Below are 18,728 nucleotides of genomic sequence, written 5' to 3'. Positions count from 1 at the left end.
AACACTAATATTTGACTCTCAGTCGATGCCGTCACATACTGGAAAATTTAGAAATATGTAGAAAAATAAATGCGAAAGTTTGTGAGTGTGTTTGTTACTCTCTCACGCAAAACCAACTGAAAGGATTGTTATGAAACTTGATAGACGGGTAGGATAAAACCTGGAATAACACATACATTTATCGCGAAATTCCAGCAGTTTAATAAGTAGTACCTTTGTTCTTATATATTTTGTAGGTTTTATATTTACACTGTTATGTTGTGTATAAATAACATCTTTAAGGTTAATATAACTGCACACGCACCTACAATTTTGACATTAACTGAAAATCAGTGTTTCTGTACTTAAGTGCAGAAGGTTTCGCTTAGATATGCCTTTTTGTCTTGCTTGCATAACATCAATTTGTTTAATTTTATGTTTTTATTATACCTAAGACTTGTTTATTACAAGTTTATTTATTTATTTATTTAAATACACATAACAAATTGTAGTAAAACTATACATAGTAGTAAAATTATAAGGTTACGATCTACACTACAATTCAAAAACAGTGCACATACAAAGACCATATAAGACAAATGCAAACAATTAAGAAATATGTGATAATGATATATAGATAAATATTAACTAAGAAATTTAGGTTTACAAAATCATAGACAAGATAAACATTAACTGAGAATTTTCCAATAGGCATTTTACCGGGTAAAAAAATAAAATGTTTGAAGTATCTTAAATATTCACATACAATAATTTAACGTCACTTTAATTGATCAATTTTATGATTTACTATTTTTAATTATCATTTAGTATATTAGGAATGCTTATTGACTCAATGTGAGGTATTGAAATAGTGACAAGTTGATTGCTTTGGTGTCTGTGGCAAAACAAATAAACGAATTTGTCTATCTATCTATTTAAAATGGCGTACAACATACGCAACATTCCGCGCAGGTCTAAATCGTCGTCAAAATTCACTGATGCAACAGAACCTTAGTATATAATATATGGCTGTATATATAGACGACCTCGGTGGCGCAGTGGGAAAGTGCTTGCTTCTGAACCGAGAGGTCCCGGGTTCGAGCCCCGTTCGAGTCATGATGGAAAATTATCTTTTTCTGATTGGCCCGGGTCTTGGATGTTTATATATATATATATATATATATATATATATATATATATATATATATATATATATATATATATATATGTATTTGTTATAAAATATAGTATCGTTGAGTTAGTATCCCATAACACAAGTATAAAACTTACTTTGGGGCTAGCTCAATCTGTGTGATTTGTCCTACTATATTTATTTACTATCGACTCACGAAAAAGGCGAGCAAAGTAAGCTTACACATTCGTATCTATAACCTTTTCAAAGCAATGCAAATCATAAATTTGACTACGTTTATGGCTCTTCCGATAAGATAGTGGCTCTGTTATATTTATAAATTACCCATATATTTCCTCAAGCACCGGATATGCTGAGTATACGGACGATATTCAAACTTAACACTTTATGTTACAAAAAATTAAATTCGTTAAAAATATGTTTACATGTAACAATAAATATAATTTATATTGAAACTAGCTGTAGCCCGCGACGTCGCCCGCGTTAATTTTCCTGGATAAAAGGTATCCTATGTCCTTCTCCATACATCAAACTACATGTGTGCAAAATTTCGAGAAGATTGGTTGAGTAGATAGAGCGTAAAGAGGTAACAAACAAACTTACTTTCGCATTTATAATATTAGTTAGGATTAAATCCAACTCCATAGTCATTATTCCTCATGGCTGAGGGTCGTGATCATTACGTGGAATGAAACACACACAACAACTTTCTTGGCACTATTAATGGAGTGGTTTGCCATTGCCTGCTCCATTTCACACACAAGTTAATAATCAACCAGTGTGGTTTCCTCACGACGTTTTGTTTCACCGGCAGCCAGTGATGGTCGATGAAAACAGTATACATGAGTCAGATTGGTATACAAACTCATGTGGCACGAGTAGTTTCGATCCACAGGCGGGGCATCTTAACCATTACACCACCACAGCTACAATAGTTGGTTTTTCTTTAATCATTTTTCCGCGTGTCACTTAATGCCACAACGCGAAAAATAATTTACAGTTATGTATATGTTATAGTTATAGTATATGTGCTAGTATATAATATAATAATGCCATAGCTGTGAATTTATTATGTACAATTGAATATGTCATCATCTGGCTACAAATACCTACGATGTCATCAAAGAAGATATAATATTATGCGTACCAATGGTCTCACAACTAGCTATGCCGACGACCAAGCGAAGTGGAGACGAACAAGTAGAAAAGTAGATCCTGGGCTCCGACACGCAACGGCTGGGAAGCAACCGATAGTCGCTCATATGAGAGAGTACTTACACAAACATATTTTTATATATTTTACACGAGTCTTTGCTACTATCTGATATATGTCTACGAGTATGTCAATGACAGCACTAAAGGTGCGCACATAAATTTATTATTACCGCTAACATTTCAGCAATATTTTCAGCATAAAAATTATTACAAAATTCACTTTATGTAAAGCATACATAGGTACATTGTAAGTACTATCACATCTTTTGTAATTTTGTCTTGAAATTGGATTGGTTGTTGCAAAAAATTGAAAATAAATATAATTTTTGATCCCAATCGATTCTCTCGTATTATGGAGCACATTGTATGAAACGACATAATAATTATGTAATGACTTTTTTGACGACCTCGGTGGCGCAGTGGTTAAGTGCTTGCCTGTGAACTGGGAGGTCCCAGGTTCGATCCCCGGTCGGGTCTTGATAGAAAATGATATTTTTCTGATTGGCCCGGGTCTTGGATGTTTATCTATATATGTATTTGTTATAAAATATAGTATCGTCGAGTTAGTATTCCATAACACAAGTCTCGAACTTACTTTGGGGCTAGCTCAATCTGTGTGATTTTGTCCTACTATATTTATATTTATAATTATAATATATTTATAATGACAAGCTTTTGCCCGCGTTATACGTGCGTCCTCTCGTAATTTCTTTATGTCATTATATCGGGTTCGAAACAAAATATCGCGATGAAACTTATACCAGATTTTAAGTTAGACCATTTGCTATACGACTGTGAAAACCGCTTGAAATTCCATCTAGTGGTTTTTACGTGATGCCCTTACAAACAGACAGACAGAAAGACCGACTAAAATTCCAAAAAAAACATTGTTTTGGCTTCTATTAGTCCTATAACGACCACCCATATTCATCTTTCTTTAATATCTCCATACACAGACATACCCTACTTACAGTTTTATTATATGTATAGATAGACATAAAATGTAGGTACTTCAATAGTCTCCTTATAATTAAATAAGGTGCAGATATTATATAAGAATCTATAATTATATAAGACTCATCCCAATCACAACTAATAGTATAAGTGAGGAAGTAAGTTTGTTTTTATCTCTTCATGCTTTATTTGCTAAGCCAATCGTCGTGAAATTTGGCATACATGTAGTTAGAACTACGGAGAAGGACATAGACAAAGAACAGGGAGGTATTTTTCAGGGAAAAGCTAGTATTTTACAATTTAGCTAAATACTTTCATAGCAATTTGAGAGTGTGGCCACAGTATACACAATTCCAATATTGCTATTTTATTTATAACGAAATCAATTTCAAATTTAAAACAAAAGCCAATGAACAACGTACACAACTTTTTACGTAATCATGAATGTACTGTATTTGCAAACAAAAATATACTCATATTATGTAAATATTAATCCAACTAATATAATATTTGTAAATGCGAAAGTTTGTAAGGATGTAAGTGTGTATGTATGTGTGTGTATTTGTTACTCTTTCACGCAAAATCTACTGAACCGATTGTTATGAAATTTGGTATGCGGGTAGAATATAACCTGCAAAAACACATAGGGTACTTTTCTCTCGAATTTCCCACGGGAGCGAAGCCCCAGGGCGCAGCTAGAGTCCATTATAATAATCAGTTCGGTTTCATATTTCATTATAGGAAATTTTGCAAGACCGATCATGGGGCTTATATACTATACTAGCTTTTGTCCGCGGCTGCGCCCGCGTTTATTTCATATGTCCGCTCATAACTTATTATTATAAATATCTCGGATTCTAATCATGCTCTTACTTGTCCCAAAATTCCCACAAAGCGAAACCTGCACTCTCAACTAGTTAGCATGACGTAGTGGGGTCGGGAAACATTAAAACTAATGATAGCAACTATTCGGCCATCTTGTTTCTAACAAAGGCAGTGGCCCCCGCGGGAACTTTTTTAGCAAAATGATATACAACCGGATTTTGAATTAAACATGGAACGGACGCCTTGCGGGAGCGACCGGGATGTTGTGCTAATGGATGCGTGAGGTGTGTGGTTCCCCCTAGAATATCCTCTGTTAATGTTGACTGCAAAAATCGATAATACTTGCAGCTGATCGTACCATGAGATCAAGGTTTGCGTCGGTCAGGAAAAATTGGTATATGAAAAAAAATATTGTATTCTTCTTTGTTTTAGTTCGCATTGTATCTTTTTTGACATTAATTGTACAATGCTATCATTCCGTAGACAAAATCTAGGCATTATTCAGAAATTAGACCTTCGCAAGCACTTTTTAAGGACAAATTTTAATCATAATATAATACTAGTAATATAATATTTCTATAAAGTGGAACTGGGCGGATCACGTTTGCCGAATGCAGCCTGTGAGATGGGTCCACATTCTTACAACCTGGATTTCATCTGACGGGTACAGACAGAAAGGCAGGCCTAGGACTGGATGGTCGGATGAACTTAGGGCATTCGACAGACATTGGATGGAGAAGACCAAAGAAAGGGACACGTGGAAAGTGAGAGGGGAGGCTTTTGCCCAGCAGTGGGACATGTCATATCTATTTTAAAATATATATTTGAAAGCTATTTACAGTACTGGCATTTTGGAAAGACCACTGTTGACCCATATTATAGGATTTACTAAAACAATTATATGTACATCCTATACTAAAACCCGTATCTTTTTATTTATTTAGCCTTGCCTATAAATACGAAGCAAATTGAATCGAATCCTACTCGTGCCACATGAGTTTGTATACCAATTTTGAAGAAAAACATCGTGAGGAAACCTGCACACAGCTTGATTATTAACTTGTGTGTGAAATGGAGAAGGCAATGGCAAACCACTCGATCAATAGTGCTATGAAAGTAATTGTTTCATTCCACGCAATGACCACGATCCCCAGCCATGAGGAATAATAGTATGGATAATAAGATAAAAACCAACAAATCTTGCAAGCTTACAAGGATTTTGCTAAAAGTAGTTCCGTGTTCTTATCTTAACTGTCACATCCGAACGAATGTCGATCGCAGCTCCTTGTCCTGATATATGAGACCATTTTTAAAAGCCGTCGAAACGAGGGTAGTTCGCTAGTGTGTTTGTTTCGCGTTATTTTTTCGGATTGTTAGTGGTTGCCGGCCTACTTTAAAGTGTAATGAGTGTTATGAGAAGTTTTGTGTTTTTGCACGTTACCCAAAATGGGGGCGTGTTATGTGTTTGTTGTGTGTTTTTGATTCTCCTTTCACATTTTAGTATAGTATCACGTTTCTGTCACGGGTAAATACTGATTAAAGCTATAATTTGCCCAAAACTCGTGCAAAATCCGGCCCCTAGTTTTTAAGTTGTCGCGTTCATATAATGTAGACTTATTTTCATGATATGTAAGGATTTCTCAGAAAGTTAACTAGTAGCGTTTCGGGACGACATATACTGAGAAATGCTGGAAAAATACATTTAAAAACAGTGCTATCTCAATCGCAATCAAGGTAAGCCGCCTCATATGTTTTCGAATGCACTGCGATTATAGCGCCAACCGTCTTTTCTCACTAACACATGCTTACGCATTTACCTGCTCTACGCATTTATTTCATACATTTTTGACCTTTTATTTCTGAGAGAATTCTAATTCTGATTTTTTTAAATCTAGTCAGTTGGTGTTATGACCCACATTGTGAAAATAGTTTATGTAAAAATTATTAATGTGTACACATCTTTATAGATTCTCAGCCAATATAAAAACTTGTAATTGGCCACATATCTTATGTTATTTAATTCTGCATATTATTATACTTACATATTTAACAAAGTCCTCTACCACAACTCTGTCCGTTCGCGATAAACTCAAAAATTTCTACTTTTTGGATTTTCATAGGCGGTTTTATTATAGAATTATTCCTGAGGAAGGTTTAATTTAATATGTTTTCACCCCGACGTGCTGCTAATTATAAGTTTTGCATAATGAAAACAAATAAATAAATATTGTACGTGTAAAATAATTAAACATGCAGCTAAAAACATAAAATGCGACGCAAGAAACCGCACCTATAAATCATTATATATTAACGTTTGCCAGATAAGAGATAGCGGGAGATACATGTTTTCAAAGTTATACAAGGGTGAATTTCACAACGCGACGTGTACCGTTTCATTCGTGTCCGACATTTTTTTTAAATAAAGAATCCTCTTTTTTTAAAATTAAACATTTATAAAATTAACATTGTACCTGCAGTACTTTACTTATTTATAAAATAGGATAATTAAATTGGTAACTGTGTATGGTACAATTTAATAAACACTAATGAGAGCCCCCGGCGGTGTTCTAAACGCTCATGAAATTCACCCACAAATGTTGGTCAGGATTTCCACTCCAACCGACAACAGACTAACTTAAGAGCTGTCTTGGATAGGCATTGGCGTGAGTTTCAATCCCGCTCGAGTCTAGAAATTATTCATGACATGAGAGACATTTTGAGAATTATTTTCTAAACTGTCTCTAAAATTTTTCTTCAACGTGTTAATGCTCTTTCAAATTGATTAAAATAGTGCAGTTTTCATAGTTTCATCGGTGGACAATAAAAGTTTGCCTGGAATTTTGAAACGGCACACAATTCAAACACTACTACTAATATTATGTTTAAAACTATTAAATCGTACTACTATAACAAATGCAAAAATATATTCGTTCCTTTGAGTTTTGATGAAAAATTATTAATAATTAATAGTATGTTACGTTTTATACAGATTCTCTAACAATCGTATCACCAGATAGTACATCAGTTAGCATAATAACAATGTGACATACAATCTTTGATACCTAAATATAAATATTGACGACCTCGGTGGCACAGTAGTAAAGTTCTTGCCACTGAACCGAGAGGTTCCGGGTCATGATGGAAAATGATCGTTTTCTGATTATCTATGTATGCATTTGTTATAAAATATAGTATCGTTAAGTTAGTATCCCATAACACGTCATAACAAGTCTCGAACTTACTTTGGGGCTAGCTCAATCTGTGTGATTTGACCTGATATATTTATTTATTTGATACCGATGAAAATAACATAAATCAAGATCTCTACGATTGAAGAAAAAAAAGCTATGTTTAAAAATGTAACAATCTCCTTTATCCTGTAATCTAAAACGTCACTCATACACGGTGGCCATCTTAAATATTCAGTGCCATTACCCGGTTTTAAAATATTAAGACTTAATCCCGGTGCTGTACCGGTGACCATATTTTATCCGGTTTTTAAACCGGAACTGATATGGATTGGAATGACGGGTGGATTTATGCGTACGGGTTTTTGAATTAATTAATTTAATTTAGCCCGCTTGTATATTAAAGTCACAGCTTTAATTTGATTAAGGTTAGTAAAGCATAAAAATATATTATGAAATTTTACAGAACAAATAATATATGCTTTCTCTCTCTCTTATCTTTACGTTCTCGGTTATATTTGGACGCCTAAAAGCCCAGGGTTTGCGTAAAAAAAGAACACAATTAAATTTTGAACATTTGGCTATTATTTTCCAACCGGCCGCCCACCTGACATCAACCCTCATTGGGAGTGCTATTGTTGCCTATCAACTGTTAAGGCTATGTGTCCCTTAGTCGCCTCATACGATATCCGCGGGAGGAGGAGTTATCTAGGGCGACACACCACATTACAAATATAAGCAATTATAATAAACTAGCTTTGTTTCGCAGTTTTGCATGTTGGTATTTTGTTTAGCCTGTAGTTTGGAGACATATGTGGCATATAGTCGTCACACCGGTCTTCTACATCGGAGTTCCCGTGTTCGATTACCGGTCTGGTTGAATAATTCTTTTCAGATTCGCCTCAGTCTTGCATTTTTATCTATATTTGTTATATTCAAATCATTTAGTCAGAAATTAGACCTTCACAGGCACTTTTTCTCGTCAATCTTTATGTTTATAGTTATTTCTCACAAGCTAAAAACTACTGGCATTTCGGAACGACCACTGCTGAGAAGAAATGCCGAAAGAAACTCATTTGAACAGTGTTGGTCCCTATCATGCCAGATCGGCTTACCATTGTTGTTTCTTACAATGTTTCTTTTCTAATAATATATAAAAAATATTAATAATAATATAATAAAATTATAAAGTATTGTATCTTTGAGTTAGTATCATATAACACAAGTCGAGACTTGTGTATAACTTAATCATTGTGATTTGTCGATATAATGATTTATTATTATTTAAATTAATTTAATTGTGAATTATAAATTACGTATTGGTAGCATAGCATAAGTACATTGTGAAAATTTCTAATTTTCTGCCCATAACTTTAGACTAAAAATGTTAAAAAATACAACAATTTTTGTAGTTCAAGTAATTCAGAGAGAGAGACCGTACATTAACCGTTTAATTTTTTTTTTTTTTTTGTAAAATATTATAAGAATAAAAATAGACGATAGAAATTAAAAGGCGATCAACTAGGTCTGGTATAATGCTGTAGCAAAAACACATGCATTTTAAAAAGGCCATTAGCAGTGAGCGATTTTCCGTACGAGTGACCGGTGGCGGAATGGAAACTTTTTAATCTATGCATGCATTTATTAAAACACCACTGCTTTTAAGGCTATTGTCACCGGGAGTTAACCCTATTCATTAGCATCAATTTTCAACATATTAATATATGCTGAAAATTTTTGGAATTCCGTACATATTATTAGGTACTAATTGCACCGTTGTCTGTATCTGTCTATCACTAGGCTGTATCTCATGAACCGTGGTAGTTGGATAGTTGGAATTTTGACAGATGATACATTTCAATTGGCGCTGTATCAACACTAATATATACGACTAATAATATATATATATATATAATAAATATATATAGAATAATAAATAATAAATATATATAGAATAATATAATAATACTACGACTAATAATAAATATATATAGAATAATATATACTACTAATATATACGACTCGTTTTTCCCCGTGGCTTTGCGTTAATTCTCCATATTCTTCTCAACAACCCTTATGCTGATTGGTTCAATCTAATACGCGTTTCCCTGATGTTACACATTTCCGTTCCGTTTTATAGAACAGTTACAAACGATGTGCAACGGAAATAATGCGTGTGTAGAAACAATTCGTCAGGGAGTTTCACTGTAACAGATATTAATAACGATGACACTATGAAAAATATTAACGCTTTTAGGGCAAAAAACCATATACATTTTTAGTTCATAAGACTAGAAACCATATATTAAAAGGTTCATCCGGTAGTGAATAGGTATTATTTAATAATCAAAATTAATATTTCACAGTTTTAATTTTCTTTATCAGACAACACAAGTACCTCACACCGATGTCGGTAACAGACTGCGCGGCGAATTCGATCTGTCATTCAAATTCGAAAAGAATGACAGAATGCTCAACGGAACCTTGACAACGTCAAACGTCAAAAAAATTTAATTTAATAGTAAGGTACATTGCAAGTTAAATAAAAGCTTTTAATAATATGGTACTGACGAACTGATCTGATGATGGAGCCAGAAGATATGAACTGTAACTTCATGATGGAACATTGACGTGTTTGAAAGATGTTGTAATGAACTTTGACCACGTTACGTGCACATATAAAAGCGTGTTTCTCTAGTGCTTTTTAAACTATTTTATTTTGTACTACTGACCAGGCAAACATCCAAAATTTTTTTCTTTCACACGTTGCACCAAAGTTCCAACAATACTAAGAAACCCTTTTTCGTTTCAGGCAACCTATTGCTTGTGGGTGTTGGAGGTAGCGGTCGAGGTAGTGCCGTCAAACTGGCTGCCAGCATTCTTGAGATGAACGTCATTCAGGTAACACATTGGTGCCGTGGTGGTCCAGTGGTCGAGGCCCCTGGTTCGAATCCTGCTGGTGACCTGAATGGACCTTCCAGTGAAATTATCGTGGGGAATCCTTTCACACTGGTTGATTGTTTAGTTCACAAATGTCTATGAGTCTATTGTCACCCCGTGAATGCCCGGGCAATATCTAGTACTAAATAAAATGGTCAAGATTGAAGACAGGAGACAGTGCACTCATGTATTTTCTTTACTTTCTTGACAGACTGTAAATAAAAGTCATTACACTGTATAAAAAAGTAGTCATAATTTATTAATTTATATAAATAAAGGGAAATAAGAACAAGGGAACATAGACATTTACAAAATATTAGTGAGCTTGTGCTATAACTAAATCGATCGGAGTATTAATTAGTCACGATTTACACAGTAAATTTTAATTGATTATTAAATTTTAATTTTAACAGAATGGTTGTATTCATATACGCATTTAATAGCGTTCGTGAAATGCGGGACATAAAACTGCCATTTTAGGATAGGTAGGTATTGTTGTGAAATATGTAAAATTTCATCAATATATGCTCAGTTATTTAAAATTTTTAAGAGTACCTATGCCTGCGAAAATATTTTAAGCCGAAACTGTTTAGTCAAATTTGTATTACAATTTTTCTAATCAAAATAGTGTATTTACTTTTTAATTATACGATATCCCGATTTTAAAGATCAACATATCATATATAGAGTACTCTACCTGCACTGTTTCTGACTGGGTAATACCGGTTGAAACCAGCTCAAACTGGATCACACTAGCTTATTCCGATTCCTTTGTAAGCCATACTTGAGGAAGGTGTTTAAATATTGCGATGTGAACCGGATGAGCGTTATTTTTCAAGCTTTTTACTTGTAACTTTTGTTTTATTTTGTAAATTGCAATTGATTTTTAAAACAGATATCTTCAACCGATTGAGAAACTGAAATTTTGTACACAAGTTTTGTTTGGACGACATAGCTTTTATTATGATATACATGGCCGTATTATATTACACTAGCTGCGCCCGGGGGCTTCGCTGTCGTGGGAAAAGTTAAAAAGTACCATATGTGTTTTTCTAGATTATATACAATCAGTGTACCAAATTTCATAACAATCGGTCCAATAGATTTTGCATGAAAGAGAAACATACACACAAACTTTCGCATTTATAATATTAGTAGGGTGCATTTGATGTCAAAAATGTCCTTTGTAAAATCTTATTTCTTATAGGAGAAAAAATAAATGATGAAGAAGAAGAAGAATGGATAATAATAAGACATGGCGTACACCTATAAGTATAAATAGCATTTCTATTTTCCTATTTTATTCTAAACTAGCGACCCGTCCCGGCTTAGCTCGGGTAAAAACGCAATAAATACTTCACCTAAACCTTTCTCATAAATCACACTATCTATCGATGAAAACATAATGAAAATTCGTGCGGTACTTTTTGAGTTTATCGCAAACAGATATACAGACGCGGTGGGGGCTTTCATATTACGTATGGAAGGATTCGCCGTCAATTACTACCGAAATGTGTCTATTGGCTAGAAATGTCATCAAATATTCATTGATATCAATCAATTCATGGAATTAATACACGGACAAGCTAAGAATTATCCGGTCGGTTGGTTGGTATAGTTCGATCCTCGGAAACACTGTTTTGTGAACATGTTTGGAATTCATGATATGTTGATTTGATACAGGCATAAACTGATATTCATGACTATTGGTAAAGTGAAGCATGCTAATTTCAGGTAACCAGGTGAACGTTGGAACTCTACACAGCTAGTACACTAATATGTTACAAACGGAGTGCTATAATTATGCCAATAACATAGATTTAGATTTTTGGCATACGGGTAAATATGGCATAGTTAATAGTTAACATAAGCTAAAGCTTATGTTATATTAGATCGATGGCTCATCTCCTCGCCTGCCCCGAGTGTCCACACACCTGCACTCGGGCTGACTTGATGGCAGTTTCCGATGAAGCCATCGAAGTGGCTTGTTTCTGGCAAGAATATATTTATATAGCACCCAATAGAGCATTGATTTGTCATCGACACGCAAAGATTCTTCTTTCTGCTTAGGTTAGTAATTATTTCAAATAGTTATGCTTAATAATCATACTTAAAAATCATTACGACATAAAACGGTAGCTATATTACATTTGACGACCTCGGTGGTAAAGTGCGTGCCTCTGAACTGGGAGGTCCCGGGTTCGATCCCCGGTTGGGTCATGATGGAAAATGATCTTTTCCTGATTAGCCCGGGTCTTGGATGTTTATCTATATATGTATTTATTATAAAATATAGTATCGTTGAGTTAGTATCCCATAACACAAGTCTCGATCTAACTTTGGGGCTAGCTCAATCTGTGTGATTTGTCCTAATATATATATATATCTAACGTCTGTATATCTGTTTGCGATAAACTCAAAAAGTACCGCACGAATTTTCATTATGTTTTCATCGATAGATAGTGTGATTTATGAGAAAGATTTAGGTGAAGTATTATTGCGTTTTTACCCGAGCTAAGCCGGGACGGGTCGCTAGTTTAGAATAAAATAAGAAAATAGAAATGCTATTTATACTTATAGGTGTACGCCATGTCTTATTATATATTATATATATATATATATATATATATATATATATATATATATATAGGCTTAAATTTTTATGCTTTTTAAAAACTCACCTGCGTGATACTCCAGTAGCGGTCCAGCGAAATAAGACACAGGTTCATAATGGACGCTGTACACAACAACACATCCATTGCGGAATGTATCTCACACCACCAAAACCCGAAAATCCAGTATCCCATCAGCTCGTTCGCCAACGAGAACGGCATTATCACTAGTCCTAAAAAAAAGTCTGACACAGCCAACGACGCTATGAACCAATTCTGTATGTTCTTCAGCGCTTTTTCCGTCACTATCGCGATTATCACTAACATGTTGCCCACCACCACCATTATCATTAACACAGTCACAACCACAGATGCCATTATTATATGCGCAGGCGAATACCCGCTCGGGTACCATGTCTTTAACACGACTTGATTTATTGTTGTGTCGTTTGATGTTGAATTCCCGTCTGAAGAATTTCCCATTTGCAAAGCCAAAAATTCCTCTTGACTCATAAATGTTGGCACCAGAAACGTGGAATTCAATAGGGTTGCGTTCGTATACGCGGTACTCATTGTAGTTCTCGCTAATAGTGTTGTAGCATTCGGCACCATCTTGGTTTCGGTCACGGTTCCGGCACGCCACGATTGTAAATTAAAACTAGCTAAGTAAACATGAGATTCGAAAGTGTTGGCCCCGTTGGTGAATACGAAATTCAAAGTCGCGGTCGAAATTATTAAAAAACGTATCGCCTATAGGAACGGAATATCATTCATAAATTTAAAATTTATCACTATTTTTTACAGCGGTGTTCTTTTTACAAAATTATTACTTTTAATACCCGTTTTTCCGAACTATTTGCGTAGACTGTACTCAAGCACAGAATATTCGATTGAAGAACTTTATTTACAATTATCATAATATCGAACTTATTTAATGGAGATTTAATATGCACAATTTTAATAAAAAATTAATGATACTTCTATTAAAACGCGTGCAGTATAAACACCTCTTACCTAATATTGCTTCAGCGACGGAAAACATTCAAATATACCAATAAATTAAACAATAAAAAAAATTATAATTTGCAAATTAAATATACCTTAACACTCGCGCGTATTGACACACAAAAAAGCGATCTTATACATCTAGTGAAGCGTTATGTTTTTAACTATTTATTTTATACAATCATCGAAACGGTATCGCGTCATCGTGGAGTTTTCGACTTTCTTCGATCCCAAAACCGGTCTGTGAGTGTATACATTTTATCGGTATTATTTTTCACACATTTTTCTCACATCTCTTTTTATATTATATTATTTGTAGCTTGTCATCTTTATGGCTGTTAATATGAGACTGTTTAGTTTCCAATTATAATTGGTTGCGTGCGTTCGAGAACTGCTATTTTCTTGATTGTCGCCCGTCTCTGGTGTACCTGTAATCAAGAAAATTATGGGTTATTATTTGATGGCAACACTAAGTTATACGTTATACACAACTGGCGTCACTTGACAAATGAATTAAATATAATTCTTTTATAATAGAATTTGAGGATAAATAAATAAAAAATATAAATATATTAGTACAAATCACACAGATTGAGCTAGCCCCAAAGTAAGTTCGAGACTTGTGTTATGGGATACTAACTCAACGATACTATATTTTATAACAAATACATATATAGATAAACATCCAAGACCCGGGTCAATCAGAAAAAGATCATTTTCCATCATGACCCGACCGGGGATCGAACCCGGGACCTCTCGGTTCAGTGGCAAGAACTTTACTACTGCGCCACCGTGGTCGTTTACAGTTTTAATTACATTAAAATAAAATATTCATTAGATTCTAAATGTACCCTGCAATCATATTTAAATCAAGAGAGATATTAATTGAATAAGTATTGGAAAAGTTTTTTTAATATGGTATTTTTTTATATATCTACATACCATATTAAAAAACACCTCTCTCTTTCTCATCTGAGCGTGTTCTACTATATAACACTGAATAGTTACATAACAATTATATTCTACTAGCTTTTGCCCGAGGCTTCGCTCGCGTTAATTTTCCGGGATTAAAGATACCCATGTCATTCTCCATACTTCAAACTATATGTATAGAAAATTTTAAGATTAGTTGAGTAGATAGAGCGTGAATAGGTAACAAACAAACTTACGTTCGCATTTATAACATTGATTAGAAATAGGATGAAGTCAAGTGGATTTCGGAGTGAAAAATCTTTCCGTACATACAAAAGAAATATTTTTATATTAGCTTATTAATGTATCCCACTGCTGGGCAAAGGCCTTGCTGACAAATCTCACTAAAGCAATAAAAATAAAAAGTTAATTAATGGGTTCTATTTGGTACCTAATTGAAAAACCTGAATGCATTCAATTTTTCAACCAATCACATAAAAGCCAGCCTATTGTGAACACATAAACAAGTAGATACAATAATCAAGTTTATTTGTTAGACAAATTAAAAAAAACCCCGACTTTCAATATTCATTTCGCTACAACTTTTGAACGACTGAACCGATTTTTACGACATTAAACATGGCTAAGAACAATCGGGATAAAATTATCTATGACACAAAAAAAAACAAAATTGGTTCATCCGTTTGGGAGCTACGATGCCACAGACAGATACACAGACAGACGCGTTAAACTTATAACACTCCTCGTTTTGCGTCGGAGATTAAAAATAACGACGAACAAACAAATAACACAAAAAACACATCCAGCCGCGAACCCCCATTTTTAATGTGGGTTAAAATAAAATATCAATTTTTCTGCAGAGTCAATTTAATTGATTGATGGAATCGAATCAACAATAAATTGCATCATCAACAATTATATAAAAAAAACATAATCGCTTTTCTCACGATTTAATCGACATGGCCAAGGATTTCTCAGTGCACGGAGATGAACCTTATTTACTGGTAATGTTAAGTTTATGAATGGTCTATGATAATAGGGCATATTATGCAAAGCTATGGCGCTACTGGTACAACTAAGGTACACAAACATTGGCAATAGAGGCAAAAAGCGCCAATTTTCAATATTGTCGCAGATTTACGACCAAGAATACCTTCTACGCGTACGAGTTTAAAGGAAAAAGAAAGGATTCAGTGGATTATCGTGAAAATAATAACACTATTTTATGCAGAACATATTCTGCATTATTTAGTCAATTGTGGACATAAACTAATGTAAACTTGATTTTGACTGAAGATGTTACCTGTATGAAATCCGTATTTTAATATCACGTGAGAGTGAGAAGTGTTCGGACCTTTTTTTTTCGACCGTTTAGTGGCTCGAAAATTTTACAGCGTGAAGCGTATCCAATAGTTTTAGAAGCTTTTTATCTTAAGGAAAACGATGTTTCCCAATATTTCCGCACCCGAATATGCTACATTGTTGTATATTGTCACAAACGAATGCTTACGTAATGAAATGCTTAATAAAGACTCTATAAACGTTTTAATCCACATAGCAAAAGGCGTCAAAGATTTTGTGTACCTAACATACAGTGCTGCACTCTGGCGGGATAAATGTGCAGTAATACTCCCTATTGTTAACTTGAATAGGGCGGATATTTTTTTTACCCACAGCACAGATTTTCGCACATGGAATAAAACTACTTAGCAAACGTTTTGTTTTCGTGAAAGTAGAACACAAAATTTCGACTTACCATATCTTTTTATATCTCCCGAATTTAAATTTGTCATGTTATTGCCACAGATCTTCTTGGAAACCAATATAATTTTATTATCTGAAATATTCTAAATCTACAAAAATGTATGCAGTGAATAAAAAAATGCCTATGTATTACATGAAACTCAATTTTCAATCTTGAACCGATTGCGCTGAAATCTTGTACACACGTTTAGTTGGGATATCAATAAATGAATAAATAAATAAACAAATATATTAGGACAAATCACACAGATTGAGCTAGCCTCAAAGTAAGTTCGAGACTTGTGTTATGATACTAACTCAACGATACTATATTTTATAACAAATACATATATAGATAAACATCCCAGACCCGGGCCAATCAGAAAAAGATCATTTTCCATCATGACCCGACCGGGGATCGAGCCCGGGACCTCTCGGTTCAGTGGCAAGAACCTTACCACTGCGCCACCGAGGTCGTCAATTGTCATCAATGCATTTACTATGGTATATTATGATCTGATGCCTGGGAGCCAGGCCCAGACCCAAGCCTGGCTCCCGACGAGACAACTCCTCAACGTTTTACTACACTGTATTGTAGTTTAGTACACTGACACTTAATTATTTTTTAAATGATTTTTGGTCATGTTTTGTATGCTGTCCTATCTGACTACGAATAAAAGCTCTTATTTTAAACGAAAATTTGGTTAAAAACTTATCAATGGATATGGTGATATAATCAACAATAAATAAAACTCTTTCGTTAATGACTAACTGACAGACAACGTACAGACGAAACTATTGGGCGCAGGAATCTGAAATTTGGTGTGTAGAGGGGAGTGTAAGGTCGCACTAAGAAGGGATTTCCTGAAATTCCGACGGGAAACGGATTTTTACTCGGATTTTTAAACGGATGCAGTTGTGGACATAATCTAGTATGAGTATAATAGCCGACATACATGTTTCGTGATGATGTTTTCCTGCACCGTGTTTAAAATTTGTCAACATTGCCCAGAATCGCGATCGAGTAGCGACCAAACATCAAGACTTTCGAAATTAGGTTTGATATTAACGGAATTGGCAACGGAACCCCAAACATTTCGATTTTAAGCCTAATTAGTTTGTTCAATAACCGAGGTGGTGCAAAACCGGCAAATGAGTCAACAAGCTCGGTAGAGGCACAGAGTTTGGAATTACATAAAAATAATAGAAATGTGATGACTTATAACAGAATTCTAACACGTTACTTTTGTTTTTATTGTGTGTTGTAAAGTGGTTATTGAAAAAGCTAATTAGGCTTAAAATCAAATATGTTTATTAAATAAATATAAATCTATTAGGACAAATCACACAGATTGAGTTTGCCCCAAAGTAAGTTCTAGACTTGTGTTATGCGATACTAACTCAACGATACTATATTTTATAACATATACATATATAGATAAACATCCAAGACCCAATAGCCAATCAGAAAAAGATCATTTTCCATCATGACCCGACCGGGGATCGAACCCGGGACCTCTCGGTTCAGAGGCAAGCACTTTACCATACCTCTGCGCCACCGAGGTCGTCAGTGGCGCAGTGGTATTATACCCTAGAACAGTAAGTAGTTCTATCATGGAATTGTTGATAATACCAAAGCAATTCCATTTGTTTTAAAACAAATGGATCTAATGTTTTAAAAAATCATCGGTAATTTCCATCCACATTATGAAATTAAATAATGACAAAATAATTTAATTACATAAAGCCAACCTTGCATTGTTCTTTAAATCGTTTCCTTTCATATAATTAGTTGACTGGAAGAAATCCCTTTCTTTTTATTTTACTGCTTTTTCTGCATGTATTTTCTTCGAGCAATAAATAGTTTTTAAGCAAACAAACTAATGTATAAATGAATAAATATTGTTTTAGCTAAAGATCATTCATTGCAAGATAAATAAAAACGTGTTATAACACTTCTGTGTCCATTATTATTTTAATTTCTGTGATGAAAGACAACATTTTTCCCCCCAACTTTTGCACATTTTTCTCCGTTGCCAACCGGTTTTAATTGGACATTCAGAAATGAAAGAGTTCGTTTCGTCGTCTATTTAATTTGTATTTACTGAATTGAAATAAAAATTGAACAACTGAAAAAAATACTGTCATAAATATGTTCAATTTGGACGACCGAAAAGCTTT

At 34.2% G+C, this 18,728-nt stretch overlaps 2 protein-coding genes across 3 annotated transcripts in view; one reads left to right on the top strand and one right to left on the bottom strand.

Moving 5' to 3' along the window:
- LOC128680515 (coiled-coil domain-containing protein 63-like) overlaps positions 1-18,728 on the top strand; it is a 410,628-nt gene that overhangs the window by 266,106 nt on the left and 125,794 nt on the right. The gene's annotated exons all lie outside the window — the stretch shown is intronic.
- Octalpha2R (alpha2-adrenergic-like octopamine receptor) overlaps positions 1-18,728 on the bottom strand; it is a 398,792-nt gene that overhangs the window by 286,060 nt on the left and 94,004 nt on the right. For both annotated transcript variants that reach the window (XM_053763722.1, XM_053763725.1), the window contains exon 3: positions 12,936-14,299. In XM_053763722.1, coding sequence (XP_053619697.1) covers positions 12,936-13,478 — 543 coding nt within the window. In that variant the 5' untranslated portion in view covers positions 13,479-14,299. The remainder of the gene's footprint in view (positions 1-12,935; positions 14,300-18,728) is intronic.

Source organism: Plodia interpunctella, chromosome 24, assembly GCF_027563975.2.
Source record: "Plodia interpunctella isolate USDA-ARS_2022_Savannah chromosome 24, ilPloInte3.2, whole genome shotgun sequence".
Classification (NCBI taxonomy): domain Eukaryota; kingdom Metazoa; phylum Arthropoda; class Insecta; order Lepidoptera; family Pyralidae; genus Plodia; species Plodia interpunctella.
The sequence above is the reverse complement of the archived record's forward strand: the minus strand, read 5'-3'. Positions and strand labels throughout refer to the sequence as shown.